The sequence below is a fragment of the Scleropages formosus genome, chromosome 10 (genome assembly GCF_900964775.1).
Source record: "Scleropages formosus chromosome 10, fSclFor1.1, whole genome shotgun sequence".
Taxonomy (NCBI): Eukaryota; Metazoa; Chordata; class Actinopteri; order Osteoglossiformes; family Osteoglossidae; genus Scleropages; species Scleropages formosus.
In genome coordinates, this window is record NC_041815.1 from 3485951 (window position 1) to 3501135 (window position 15185).

A 15185-nucleotide genomic window follows, 5' to 3' on the forward strand; every position below is an offset into this window, starting at 1 on the left:
TTTCAGACATCCTTCCCATGAAAAAATTTTAAACAGTGCTAACATAATGCAAGCATATAACAACCCAATCAAGTTAGTGGTAGAGGAAGGAATGCAACAGTATTCAAATAAGCCATTGAGCTGGAGGAAGTTGGAAGGGACAGGGGTGTATGGGCCTCTCTGCTCTCCCTGTTGCCATCGTGACCCTACAAGGACAAGCAGGCAAGAAAATGGATGGATGGATGTCTTGACCGACCAGACTATCGGGCGTCGAATCAACTCCGCTGGTCACAGCACGCTTCCCATTCCTCTCTGGATCGCGCCTTCCTCATCCACGTAGCTCCAAACGTTTTTCTTATGTCGTCAATCCACCGTTTTGGAGGCCTTCCGAGTGGCCTTTTCCGCTCACGCGGATACCACTCGACAATTGCGCGAGTCCACCGATTGTCGGTGAACCGAGCAACGTGTCCGGCCCATCTCAACTTTTGCTTCTCGTACTCGTTGATGACGTCCCTCACGCCGGATTTCTCTCTGATCGTCTCACTCCGGATATGTTCTCTTAGTGATATTCCCAGCATAGATCTCTCCATCGCCCTTTGAGCAGTTACCAACCTTTGCTCTTCTCTCTTCGTGGTGGCCCAAGTTTCACTGCCGTATAACATTGCAGGTAAAACTGTGCCATTGAAGAGGTTCGCGCGGGTGGTCTTATCCAACTTTCCTTTGAGCACATCCTTGATGGAGTTAAACGCTTTCCATCCGGCCCTTATTCTCCGCGAGATTTCCTTCTCCATGTCTCAACGCATATTTACTTCTTGTCCAAGGTAGACGTATTCCTCCACCTCCTCTATTTCATCGCCTTGAACCACTATTCGGCCCCTTGTTGCGTAATCTGACCGCATGAACTTGGTCTTCATGCGGTTCATTTTGAGGCCTACTCTCGAGCTTCTGATGTCTAGCTCGGTTAGCATGGTCTGAAGTAGATCTGTGGTTTCGGCGACGAGGACGATATCGTCGGCGAAACGGAGGTGGGTCAGTAGCTCGCCGTTGATGTTTACGCCGCCCTTCCAGTCGATGTCTCTGAAGATCTGCTCGAGACATGTGGTGAAGAGCTTCGGAGAGATGGTGTCTCCTTGTTTGACGCCCTTCTCGACTGGTATTCTAATCGGTGACGACAGCAGAGCGATGTCGGTGGTACATCCGGAATTTGCCTCCCGTAGGAGTTCGATGTATTGCGCCTCGACTCCTTGCATCTCCAACGACTTTAGCACTGCGTTGATCTCGACGCTGTCGAAGGCCTTCTCGTAGTCTACGAACGCGACGCATAGTGGCAGCCTGTACTCTTTCGCTCGCTCCAGCAATTGGGTCAGAGTGAAGATGTGATCCATCGTGCTTTAGGTTCTTCGGAAGCCTGCTTGTTCCCTTGGTTGTTGTCCATCCAAGTGTTCTGATAATCGTGTTAGGATTATCTTCGTGAAAAGCTTGTAGATGTGGGACAAGAGGCATATGGGACGATAGTTCTTCAGGTCTTCTCTATCTCCCTTCTTATACAGCAGGATGGTTCTCGACTCTTTCCACTGCGATGGTATCTTGCACGTGTTCAGATAGTGACTGAACCGTTCGGCAAGGATTTTCCAGAGCTGTTCTCCGCCCAACTTCAACATTTCAGATGTTATGCCATCTTTCCCCGGTGCTTTTTCCCTCTTCATCAAATTGACGGCCCTTTCAACCTCACTTACGAGAATGGGGGGCACATTCTCCTTCCTTTGAAGTGACGGTGGTGGTTCAATCTTCACAGCAGATTTGAAAAGCTTAGTGTAAAAGTCTTTACAAATCTTTACCACCTCGCCTCTTTCATCGGCTGTAGCACCATCCGAGTTCTTCAGCTTCGTCACTTCCGATTTATAGAGTGCCATCCCCCTTTCACATTTCTTGAGGCTCTTCCTTTCCTCGGCGGCCTTCAGGAGCTTTTCCATCCGGTATTTTTCGAAGTCTCTCTTCAGCTGCAGTCGTATCACCCTGCTGAGAATGGAATATTCAAGGTGATCTTCCGCAGTCCTCTTCATGTTCTTTCTCTTCTCGAGAAGTTTTTTGGTTTCTTCCGAGATTCTTCCCTTCTGCTCCCTTGGGCCCGCCTCCTTTGCCTCCCTCAAGCATTCCTTCAGTTTCTCGATCAGTGAGTCATAATCATCGTCAATTCCGTCAATTCGGCACCAGGATTTCCTCTCCATCGCTTCCTGCAGTCGCTTTCCATCTTAGACCTTCACACGTTCTTCCCTCGACGTCAGATGCAGTGTCTTCTTCTCCTTTGTCCTGTCGATGACGATCTTGGCCCTGAGCAGGCGGTGATCGCTGCCGGTGTTGAATGGCGTTACGACAGAGACGTCTTGCAGAATGCGCCGCTTGTCGACCAGGATGTAGTCGATCTCATTGCGGTGTGCAGCGTTAGGGGCTATCCAGGTCCATCTTTTCTCGCTGTTCTTCTTGAACAGGCTGTTCCCGATGTAGATTTTTCTCGCCTCTGCCATAGTGACCAAACGTTCCCCTCTTTCATTTCTTTCTCCAGTTCCAAACTTTCCAACATACCTTTCACCTTGCCTCCCTTTTCCGACCTTTGCATTGAAGTCTCCCATCACGACGGTGTAAGTGGATTTCCGAGCTAGCATCATGTCTAGCTGGCGATAGAACTCTTCCACTTCATCGTCGTCGCTGGCACTGGTGGGAGCGTAGGTCTGGATGATCTTAAGGGTGGCCTTTCCCGAGAGGTTCATGTTGAGCACTCCGATACGTGATGACACAAAATGGCATGAGGCGATCTTCGTAGTCCATTCTTTGCTTATGATGAACCCGACACCCCCAACTGATCTGCTGCCATCCGCTTTTCCTAGTCTTACAGCGCATCCATCTTCCCACCTCGCACTCATCTCCTTCTTCTGCCGAGTCTCGCACAGACCCAACACGTCGCATCTGATCTTCATCTTCTCCTCCATCAGGTGGTTCAATCCGTTCCCCCTTGCCAAAGACCTGCAGTTGTAGGTGCAAATGGCAAGGTTAATCCTGTTCCGCGGCGGCTTCTTGGAACCTGAGATTCTTAGCAGCCTCTCGTCGCTCGGATAGCGTACCGCCGCCGTGGCACGGTCCGATTGACGTGCAGGGTACTGAGGCCCATTTCTTCGTGCTGTTTTAGCCAGAAGATGACGCCACCCCGCTGGCTAGGCGGGCAGGCCATTGCACCTCTTCAGTTTAGCTAGCTTCCAGCCTCTACAGGATGGACCATACGCCCGCTTCTGCTAAGGCGATCCACCTGCATGACCGATAGTCCGGTACCAATGCGGCATGGTTGAACCTGCCAGGATTTACAGAGTATATCCAACCGCCATAGCTACCAGACAGCCATTGCCACTGTTGTGCCACTTTGAGGCACTGAAGCCGGGTTTGCAACAAGAAAATGGATGGATGGATGTAATTAATGGAAATTATTTGCAGGTGTAATTACAATAATGCAATTATTTGCATTATTGAAATGGGCAGAACTGTTGTTACATGGCAGTTTCTATTACTGGTGGAAGTGTCTTCAGACCACATCCTGGACAGGAAGAAAGCTTAGCAGCTTGGTGTTGTCATGGCCATGGACAGGAGACAGCAGGTGGGGTTTGGACCCAAGTGCAGGGGCTGTATCTTCAGAGTCAAAAAAAAAAAAAAAACAGGAACAATCAGAGATGGAGGTCAAAGACAGGCGAGGATCTTCTGAGGGACGAACGTCATTTCAGGGGTGAAGCAATACTCAGAAACTGGTGAACAAGCCAAGGTCAAAAAAGCCAGGAGAAGCAGGACCATTAAACAGGGACTAGAGTACTGGGAAGGCAAGCCACTGAATGCACAAGCCAACTGGTGGGCATTGTAGATTCCACACCCAGTGCTGTGACGGCACTGCCTTTATGCTGTGTCGTTCTAATTGGCAACAGGTGCTGTCGCTGAGCCTGTGGATGTAGACGTGACAGTTGTAGGCCTTGACCAATGTAAAATGTGTGGACAGGCACTGCTGGCTACTAAACTGCAAGAAAGAATTAACTTTCCTTACAATCTGCTGACGTATGAGATTTGAGTGGCTGGTCTGGGTGTGTAGTGACCATGCTTTATTCCTAGTGTTGACTGACAGGAACCCTGGTCCTCAGATGGAAACCAGAAATTGAAGTTGGAGCAGCGTGGTGGAGCAGATCATCCCACCAGGCATGACTAAGAACCTCAGGTACTGTGGCGGTTGCGTGTTTTACTGATTGGCAAAAAGAGAGCCAACCAGTTCAGGTCATGTGTATTACAATTTTTCCCGATCGATTTGACACGTTACTCCAAACCATTTTGCTAAACACAACAAGCAAAACTCTGTCATTCGTTCAATGCTCAGTTACACATGGTATGCTCTCACACACAGACATTTTCAGAACCGCTAGTCCCAGACGGGGTCACGGGGAACCAGAGCCTACCCAGTAACACAGGGCGTAAGGCCAGAGGAGGAAGGGGACACACCCAGGACAGGACGCCAGTCCACCACAAGGCACCCCAAGCGGGATTCGAACCCCAGACCCACTGGAGAGCAGGACTGTAGTCTAACCCACCACGCCACCATGCTCCTTAAAGCTGCCTTCAGTCTTAACAAAAAAAGGAGAAGAGGGAGGAATGTGATTGGCCATCATGCCACAGTCCTTGGACAGCAGGGAGGCAACATCACCATGTCTGCTGCAATTTCAACTACTGGTGTTACAGTATACAATGCTGTCTGGGGGCCATACAACACCACACACACAGTCTGAACCACTTGTCTCATACAGGGTTGCAGGGAGCCAGAGCCTAATCCAGCAACACAGAGTGTAAGGCTGGAAGGGGAGGGGACACACCCAGGATGGGACACCAATCCATCACAAGGCACCCCAAGCGAGACTCAAGCCCCAGACCCCCCGGAGAGCAGGACCTGGTCCAACCCACTGTGCCACCACACCCCCCAACATAACAACAGCAAAAGGATACAAATTTTCTTGAACTCCCTCAGTGAAATCCTCTTCGCACAGGTTGACCAGAAGCAAATGGATCGAGATTTTGTAGTTGTTTGGGACAATGTGCCATTCCACCGTTCGGCACTGGTGCGGGAGTGGTTTGAGCATCACCCCCGTTTCAGGATGGTGTTCCTTCCACCATATTCTCCTTTCCTGAATTCAGCTGAGGAGTTCTTCTGTTGGAGATGGAAAGTGTATGATTGCAACCCTTATAGTCTTCTTTAAGCAATGGAAGAGGCCTGTGGAGATGTTGAGGCAGTAGTTTCTGTTATACAACAGAACTCCTCAGCCGAGAACTTCACGATAAACGTGTATTTGCATTCATGTAGGTATGGGGGCAGGGGACACGGTGGTACAGTGGGTTGGACTGGGTTCTGCTTTCCAGTGGGTCTGGGGTTCGAGTCCTGCTTGGGGTGCCTTATGATAGACTGGTGTCCCGTCCTGGGTGTGTTCCCTCTCCTCCAGCCATTTTCCTTGTGTTGCTGGGTTAGGCTCCAGCTCCCTGCGACCCTGTATGGGACAAGCGGTTTCAGATGTAATGTGTGTGTACATCAGACTACGTTGTACAATCAATAGACCACACGAGTGTACGTTAGTATTTAATTTTAGTAAATGCATTAGTAGAAGAAAAGGCAGTACTTCTTTATGTGGGGGAATTGAACTGTTTTGTCAAGGTAAGAGTGTGTTTAGTTGGCTGTGTTAATTGTTTTGCGAGTACTTACAATAATTTGTCAAAACGATTGAGGAAAAACTGTAGTTCTTGCCTGGAGGAAATTTGTAGTTTAGGAGAACTTGTAGGCTGGTAGACTTGGACCTGCAAAGGCTGCTGGGCAACTTCGTAAATAGGTCTGCTGAGACACATGATGGTTTGTTTGGGTTTTGTGCATATAATGGTTAACAAATTGTTGTTTAAGCTTAGTTTTAATCTATTTTAGGTTTGTCTGTTTTTAACATATTTCAGGTTTCTTGTGCAAGCATTCCTATCACTAAGTTGAGTTAAACGCTGTGGCCTGATAATGGTTTGTATGTTTTGGCTGCACTTAACGCTTTTATCTAAAGTTGAGGTGACATTGGACAAGGCACAAGAAACCCCATCACAAAAAACCACTGGTACCAGAACAACTAACAGACCCATCAATGCAAACAGCTGTTAAAGCAGATGACCCATGGATGAGTCAGTCCTGCAGCTTGCAGGCCAAGTTCTGGGACGGAGCAAATGAACCCCTCCAGCTGAGGTTTACACCATCACGTGTGGAAAAACCTGGGCCTTTCCCAGAAATCATCCCAGTTATTAACAAATGATATGCGATTAGAGTGGCACCATGTCTCCAACCACCTGTTAAAGGACCCCAGTCTATTGTGGACTATATCCCCCATGAAGAGCCTAGGTAAAGGATCAGAATTGTGACCAGGGTTGTCTGGTGACTGATTAGGTCTGTGGCCAGCATTGGCTGAGCTGTTTTGAGACCCACTGCATCCTCTGCTTGCTTGCAATCTTGTATTTGTATTTCTGTTTTGTCAAACATGTTTCTATGACTTAAGTTTAAGCCTTTGAAGTGTATCCTGTGCTGCCTGGCCAGTCTGGGGAATCTGAACTGATATCTGTGCTTTTAGAGCATTTACTTTTCCACCCCTCTTTGTGGATGTGGCATAAGATTCAGAAAGGTTTTAGACAACGGAGCAATGTTTGACCTTCGAACTGTCTCAGTGCTGTTGGCCTTTCTATATCATCTGTCAGTTGTCGCTCTATTATTTCTTGAGTTATGTTCCTTTTGGTTTATTAATCAATAATCAGATTTTTAATATGAGCTAAAACAAATTAGGCCTGTCAAGTTGTATTATTTGCTCTCAGTTAAGTCTGAGCTTAGTGCTGTACTCTGTGGGGTTTTGTGTAATGGTGGTCAGTGCTTTGCTGTGTTACGAAATAAATGACACTACAAGATTTTGAGTGAAATCAAGTGTTTACTGAGACTGAGACAACAGCACTAGACAAAACACAAATTAAAAAGTATTGTGAGAAAACGTAGAATAAATGAATGTAAAAATAAACACGCAATTTAAATGCTTGACTTGGAATTGGGTCGGTAGGAGACGGTGAAGTTAAAACGGGTGAAAAACAGGGCCTGATGGACGTTTGGTCGACGGGCCTTCTTGATACTCGAGATTACAGTGGTCGGTGAGTACGAGGAACAAGTGTACCGCTCCCTCGAGCCAGTGTTGCCATTCATTGAGCGTGAGTTTGACAGCAAGGAGTTCCCGGTTTCCTATGTCGTAATTGCATTCGTCCAGGGACAACTTACGGGAAAAGAATGCGCAAGGGAACAGCTCTGTTGTATTCCCTTGCCTCTGGGAAAGAACAGCCCTGACTCTGACTGATGAGGCTTCGACCTCCACCACGAACGGCAGGGCGGCATCGGGATGCTTGAGCACTGGGGCTGAAACATGCCTTCAAACCCTGGAATGCCTTCTCACCAGCATCACTCCAGGGTAGTTGGTGCTCCTCATGCGCAGTGAGGGCCGAGAGAAGAGCCGCCAGGGTGCTGAAGCCTCGAATGAAGTGACAATAAAAATTCGCGACGCTGAGAAAGCACTGGAGTGCTTTCACCGTGGTGGGTCTAGGTCAGGCAGTCACTGCGCGGACCTTCCGAGGGTCCATGGTGACCCTGTTTCGCTCAGGACATAACCCAGGAAAGAGACCTGGGTCTGGTGAAAGAGGTATTTCTTCCCCCTTGACGTACAACCAGTGCTGGAGTAGCTGGCGCAAGACTGTCCGTACCCAGTTGACGTGTTCTTCTCGCGTCTGGGAGAAGATCAGAATGTCATCTAGGTAGACAATCACAAAGCAGTTGATGCAGTCCCCAAGAATGTGGTTCATAAAAGCCTGGAAGACTGAGGGAGCATTTGATAGACTCAAAGGCATGACCCGGTATTCATAATGACCCAGGGAGGTGGAAAACGCTGTGTTTCACTAGTCCCCCTTGTGGATATGAACCAGATTATATGCACTTCGGAGATTGACCTTTGTGAAGATGGTAGAACCGTTGATGCTCTCCAGGGCAGCAGATCGGGGCAAGGGATGTGGGTAATGGACTGTGATGGCATTCAGCCTGCGGTAATCGATATAGAGACAGAGACCCCCGTTTTGCTTACCCACAAAGGAGCCAGCAGATACGGGTGAGGTGGAGGGCTGGATGAGGCCCGAAGCCAGCGCCTCAGTGATGTACTCCTGCATGGCCTTCTGCTCAGGTAAGGACAGGGGGTACACCTGGCTCCGGGGAGGCGTCGTTCCCGGCAACAGATCGATAGCATAATCCCAGGGTCAGTGAGGGGGAAAGTCAGCCGCTCGAGTCTTACTAAAGACCTCTTAAAGGTCCTTATATTCTTGAGGCACCTCCACTGGGGGAAGCCCCGCAACTCCCTCCACGGACGTAGCCCGGCACAGAAGTGCTAGGCAGGAGTACTGGCACCTGTCGCCCCAGGCCACCAGCTCCCGGGTACTCCACGAGAACATTGGGTCACAACAGACTAGCCACGGGAAGCCTAGAATGATCGGGATGTCTGGAGCATGGATCAAAAAGAAGGTTAGGTTCTCCTGGTGACATGCCCCTATACCAGTCTGGAGCGATGGTGCAAGTGTCCACCACATCCGACCCTAGGGGTTGGCTGTCAAGGGCACTCACACGCAGCTTGACCTCACAGGTCGGTGGGAAATGTGGTGCATGTTAGAAAACACCATATCCATAAAACAACCGGCTGCCTCGGAATCTATCAAGCCAGGGGCATGCAACAGGTGTCCCTCCTAGGCTATACAGACCAGCAACATCACTTGGCCCTGTACTCCCCGGGACTCACGTTTGTTTCCCCTGGAGTCCTTTGAGGTGGCCGCAACGGACAGGCTGATCGGACGTGGCCCGGGGAGCCACAGTAGAGGGACAGGTTTCCCAGAATGTGGCACCTCCTCCCCTTGGGGTCTGGTTTGCTCTGGCCCACCTGCAAACCGGGTGGTGGCAAAGGATAAAAAGTTGGGCCACTTCACAGGGTTTGGTCCCGGCTGAGGTTGTCCACCGCAATGGCAGTCTCCACGAAGTGGTCGAAGCTCCAATTTTCCCCCCGATAGACGAGCTCCTCTTGGATCTGGGGTTGGAGCCTATTTCAAAAGCAGGTAAGAAGGGCTGTGGAGTTCCAACCACTTTGCTCCACCAAGGTCTGGAACTCAAGGGCCTAATCGGCCATGGTCCGGGTTCCCTGGTGCTGGTGCAGGAGACGGTGACTGGCCGAACGACCTGCGTAAGGATAGTCTAACACCGCCTCAAACCTTTTCTGAAAGGTGGCGTAGGTCGTCTTCGGGCGCATGCGCCACACCGCCGTCGCCCAGGTGCACATTGGACCGAGTAGCAGCACCACCATGATCACAATCATTGCATCGTCGGATTGGTACATTAAAGGAGAGCAGGCGAACACCAGCTCGCACTGCATCAAGAAACCTTAACACTGCTCTGATGTTCCATCGTACCTCTCTGGGGTGGCGATGTGCATCCCTGGGGAGGAGGCGCCTGGAGGTGCTGGCACAGTGCTCTCTTAGGGGGGAGTGGGCTCAGCCTCCTCGGTGGGTTTGAGAACCCCCCCTGGCTTGGAGGACATTTATCATCCGTTTAGCATCTCTTCAAAGCGTTTAAAGGTCTGTTCATGAGCACCGAGAAGTGCGCCCCGCAACGCCAAAGCACTCCGCAGATAGACGAGTTATGCTGAGTCCGGAGTAGAGGTGGAATCTTCTGTCATGGCGACAGGACTCAGGAAGGTGATGCAGTCAAGCGCAAATTGAGTTTTCCTTTTTATTGGAAAACAGGGAGCAGGCAGGAGAATGGTCAAGGGTCATGCGATCGGTAAACGTTGTTGAAAGGACAAGACAGGAATGGAGGTCAAGAAGAAAACAGGCAGAAGGTCGGTAATCCAAAACGAGTTGCAACAAACGCGGGTCGAGCAGGAAGCAGCGGTTGCCCATTACTGAGGTACCCAGTAGGCAACCCATCGACGCTGCCTTTTATCTGCTATCCCATCAGGGTGCAATAGGTGTTGCCGATATGCTGGCAGATGGGGTCGTGACAGCTGTGTGCTGTTCTCTGGTGGGTCTGGGGTTCGAGTCCTGCTTGGAGTGCCCTGTGGCAGACGGGCCCCCGCCCAGCCTCGCGCCCTGTGTTGCTGGGTTAGGCTCTGGTTCACTGCTACCCCGCTTGGGACAAGCGGTTTCAGCCAGAGTGTGTGAAAACCTCAGTATCTGTGGCAAAACTACTATTACAGAACTGTACAAGTTTTTATGTGCTTATTCAAAGCAATGGTTTTCAACTGGAAACAAGAGAAAGGCAAGAACTAAAAAAAAGATATTGACTTTAGATGCCTTGTCTTTAGTACTGTGTGAAACAACAATCAATTTAAAATATGTATTTTTAGTAGTTCTGCCCAGATCCTTGCATATTAGGCAAAGGAAGTGCTTTGGTAAGAGACTACAGACCATAAAACCTTAAGGCACAGAACATATTAAATGGTAGTCTTAAAAGATCCCTTGTCTCATAATATAAAGAAACATAAAACTTCAGCTATTTCAAATATACATACATTGTACACATACAGTATTTGGGTAGTTTTTTCAGCAGTAAGTTTTAAATAGCTTGTAATTCTCTAAATAAAACCACACCAAAGCTTTCAAATACAACTCCAATTCCAAAAAGTTAGGAAGGACTTGGCCTTTATATATATTTAATGCAGGCTCACTATACAGTGTAACATGATTGCCTCACCAGTTTCAGAACATCTTGCTATTTCAAATTTTCACATTGTTATTAGTCCTAAACACTTGACTGTCACAGCTTTTTTGGAACATGTTGCAGGCATTTATTTCAAAATAAACGTTTATCTTCAAGAACAATGCAGTTGATCTGGTAAACGTGAAATGCCTTGTCTTGATACTGTTTTTGTTTGAATACAAACCAAAATAAATTTACAAATCACTCCTTTTTGTTTTATGTTGTTTTAGCATTTTCCATAATGTCCCAAGTTTTTTGGAATTGGTGTTGTATTTTAATGAAAAATATGTTCTTCATTAAGTCTAGACTATCTACTCCTGTCAGAATCAAAGTGAGTGTTATTGTCACTCCACCTACAGCTTAGTCACACATACAGGAGAATAAAATTTTGTTACTCTTGGACCTTCGTGTTACATAGAACGTATAGTGCAGTGTTCTACCAATAGACAAATGCAAGTACAGGACAGTGCAGGATAAGAAATCTCAGACTTCTACAAAAGTTTTTCAGCATATCAATAAATTAAACTTTAAGCACATTTTAGAACTCCTGATTGGAAACAGGGGGTGCGGTGGTGCAGTGGGTTGGACTGCAGTCCTGCTTTCCGGTGGGTCTGGGGTTCAAGTCCCGCTTGGGGTGCCTTGTGGCGGACTGGCGTCCTGTCCTGGGTGTGTCCCCTTACGCCCTGTGTTGCCGGGTAGGCTCTGGTTCCCTGTGACCCCGTAAGGGACAAGCGGTTCTGAAAATGTGTGTGTGATTGGAAGCGATGATCTTACATGGATTCTTCCAATTTAAAAAAGTTGTTGTTTTTAGATCATTGAAACACCACCTTTGTCAACGCATATTTTAAGGATGTCTATTCCTAATGCCCCAAAACTGCCTACCTTTTGGGATGTCTTTTTTTTTGAATGACAGAGGAAGATGAAAAACAAAGAAATACAAATGTTGCTGAACTAGGTATGTAAATATACATTGTTTTTATGCAGTACAAAAAGGATGATGAATGATGAGATTATTCTTCTAAAGCAGGTGCAATTCTTTTGAGTCTATTTGCTCTGAACATTTTTTTGGCAAACTCCTTGATCTCCACAGTATTCAGTGAATACACAATGGGGTTAATCATTGGAGGTAATGAGTATGACAGTGATGTATTGATTATTTTGGCATTGCGGTGGATGGAGACAGTCATAGCAGTTATGTAAGTACACGCTGTCGGAATGTAAAATATTGACACCAGTGTGAAGTGAGAAAAACAAGTTTGAAGGGCTTTTAAACGCCCTTCCCATGACGTGATTTTAAATACACACACACACACACACACACATTTTCAGAACCGCTTGTCCCATACGGGGTCACGGGGAACCGGAGCCTACCCGGCAACACTGATGTTAAATAGTGCCACCAAAATACAGATGTATGACAATCCAATTAGAGTTAGTGGTAGAAAAATGAATATAGCTATGTTAAAATAAGCCATGATGATGTTCAGAGAATAGTCATTACAAGCCAATCTGTATAATGGTCCATTGTCACAGAAGAAGCTATCAATCACTGTAGACTCACAGAAGGAAAGTCTGGTGTGTAAACCCACTGTGAAAGACATGACTGCTGAATTGAATGTCCATGTGACAGTGATAAGCACCCCTACTGAGATGTTTGTGACAACAGCATGGTACCTCAGTGGAATACATATTGCAACGAATCTGTCATATGCCAGAATAACGACAGTGGTTGACTGCATAGAGCTAAAGAAAAACACAAAAAACATATTTGCCAAGCAAGCCTCATAAGAAATTTCCTGTGAATCAAAGAGAAAGGTTTTAATCAAATTAGGAATAAGTGTAGTGCTCTCGCACACATCAACGATGGCTAAGTTAAAAATAGCCATATACTTTGGGGTGTGAAGACTGCGGTCTGTGTAAATAATAATCATGACAAATGAGTTTCCCAGCATGGTAACAACATAAACAAAAGACAAGAAAATGTAGTAGTAGTTGCTATGTGGAATGTTAGAAAATCCACTGATGAAAAAGAATGCAGGTCGCAGAGGCACATTCAAGGAGGAATTCTTGGAAAACATGGCACTCATCTTCCTCTGGCTTCAACTTTTTCAGACTACGAAGTACAAAATTTATCATGTTATCTGCAAATATCAACCACAAGGGAAACATGGTGCTGAGTGCTTTTTTTCAGCCACATGTAAATTGTGTATAAATGGTGATTTAAGTGATAATGTTTTTATAACAATGGGACTGATTACATATAAAAGCTTTTTCATCGCTGATCAAAATTGACTGACTAAAATTGTACATGACATTTTAGAACATTAAGAATTTATACTAAACAATTCACCTGGAACAGTATATAATCAGAAGTAATGGATGATGAATAAAACCTTAATCAGAAATACATTTAGAAGTATATTTTAAAGCGTTTACAATACTCAGCATAACATCTCACTTAGTCTCAAAAGGTAGTAATAAATTTTTTCTTTATAAACCAGTCATCTGAATATTATTGCCTATTTCCACGAAGCAAAGATCTTATTTTGGTGGAGTCTTCTTCAATGTAACCTACATCCTAACAGTGGATTTGCAAACAACTCCATGGCTTTTATGCATGGCACCCTGAATAAGTCCACTTGTATGACATCACAGTAAGAGAACGGCAGTTTAATTGATTTTTTTTTTTTTTCCATTTTCCATTTATGGTCAGACTTACTTCCTTGTTAACTCTTTTGCTTTGTATGTAGGGTTTTGGTTTTCTATGTTGAAAATAAGGACTCTGACAGTACTCAGATGTTATAAGCTTCTTTGGAATTGCATTGTCAACCACCATTCAAAGTACACTATTCTAGCCACTTTATGGCTGAGCTGTTGTTACTCCTAGATGCTTCCAGTTCACAATAATAGCACTTACAGTCAACTGGGGCAGATGTAACTGAGCAAATTTCATGTATCGACATGTGACAAAGGTGGCATCCTATGAAAATGCCACGTTCAAAGATGCGGAGATCTTTAGAACGAGCCATTGTACAGCCAGTGTTTGTCAACGGCTGAAGCTTGAAGTCAATAATTATAAGGGGTGTCCAAATACTTTTGACCCTATAGTCGTTGGTACATGGGTACAATATCAATATGTCTCCTAGGATTCAGTATCCATCTTTACAACCCTAAAAGTGAGCTGCTTCTTAAAACCAGTGCAACATAGGCTGTTGATCAACTTATACCATCTTGACGTATCTTCCGTGGCCTCAGTAACAATTTTGTTGGTTTCCCCTGCTCTTATTATTCACAAAGCCTATCTTTCCTGCACTTCCCTGCAAAGCCCCTGCAGTTTATACCATACAGCTTGCCTTTCAGCTACTTAGTCAGCAGAACTTATCCATCCTTCCCTTCATACTTGCCCAGCTTCCTGTCACTGACCTCCTCTATGAATTCTTGCCAAGTGCTGTGGCATCTTTCATGACAGGTCACTTAACGTACATTTTCAGTGTTTTGCCTGTGCTGTAATTAAAGGAAATTATTTGCTTGTGGATAATGGGGAATTGGGTGGGTATTGAAATGGGCAGAACTGTTGTTACATGGCAGTCTCTATTACTGGTGGAAAGGGTCTTCAGACCTCATCCTGGACGAGGATTGAGCTTAGCAGCTTGGTGGAGACCTCTACCAAAGTTAAATGTGTGGACAGGCACTGCTAAATTTAAACTGCAAGAAAGAATTAACCTGTCTTACAGTCTGCTGATGTATGACATTTGAGTGGCTGGTTTGGGTGTGTAATGACCATGCTTTCCTGCTAGTATTGAGTGACAGGAACCCTGGCCTTCAGATGGAAACCAGAAATTGAAGTTGGAGGAGTGTGGTGGAGCAGATCATCCCACCAGGCATGACTGAGAATTCCAAGTACTGTGGCGGGTTGTGTGTTTTATTGGTTGGCAGGAAGAGAGCCAACCATTCCGGGCTGTGTATTTTAGTTCTTGCCTGGAGGGGATTTGTAGTTTACGAGAACTGGTAGGCTGGAAGACCTGGACCTGCACAGGCTGCTGGGCAACTTCGTAAATAGCTCTGTTAAGACACATGTAGGTTTGTTTGGGTTTTGTGCATGTAATAGTTCACAAACTGATGTTTTGTTTTCTTGCCTTTTACGAGTGCCTTTCATGGCTACTTTTATACGAGAATGCAGGGAATTGTTATCAGGATTGTATGGTGACTGACTCGGTTTGTGGTCAACATTGGCTGAGCTGTTTTTATCGAGACCCACTGCATCCCCTCAGCTTGCATGTTATCTTGTTTTTATATTTATGTTTTTACAAACATGTTTGTAAGAATTAAGTTTTAGCCTTTGAAGTGTACCCTATGT

The 15185-nt window shown here is 46.3% G+C and overlaps 1 protein-coding gene and 1 pseudogene across 1 annotated transcript; both read right to left on the bottom strand.

Moving 5' to 3' along the window:
* Positions 1–338: 338 nt before the first annotated feature.
* Positions 339–9446, bottom strand: LOC114911607 (uncharacterized; annotated as a pseudogene).
* Positions 9447–11838: 2392 nt separating this feature from the next.
* LOC114911649 (olfactory receptor 1-like) lies at positions 11839–12978 on the bottom strand. Its single transcript, XM_029255642.1, has 2 exons — positions 12222–12978; positions 11839–12128 (listed from the first exon to the last, which is right to left on the bottom strand). The coding sequence occupies exons 1-2, from the start codon at positions 12913–12915 to the stop codon at positions 11839–11841; spliced, it is 984 nt and encodes a 327-aa protein (XP_029111475.1). The 5' UTR covers positions 12916–12978.
* Positions 12979–15185: the final 2207 nt, after the last annotated feature.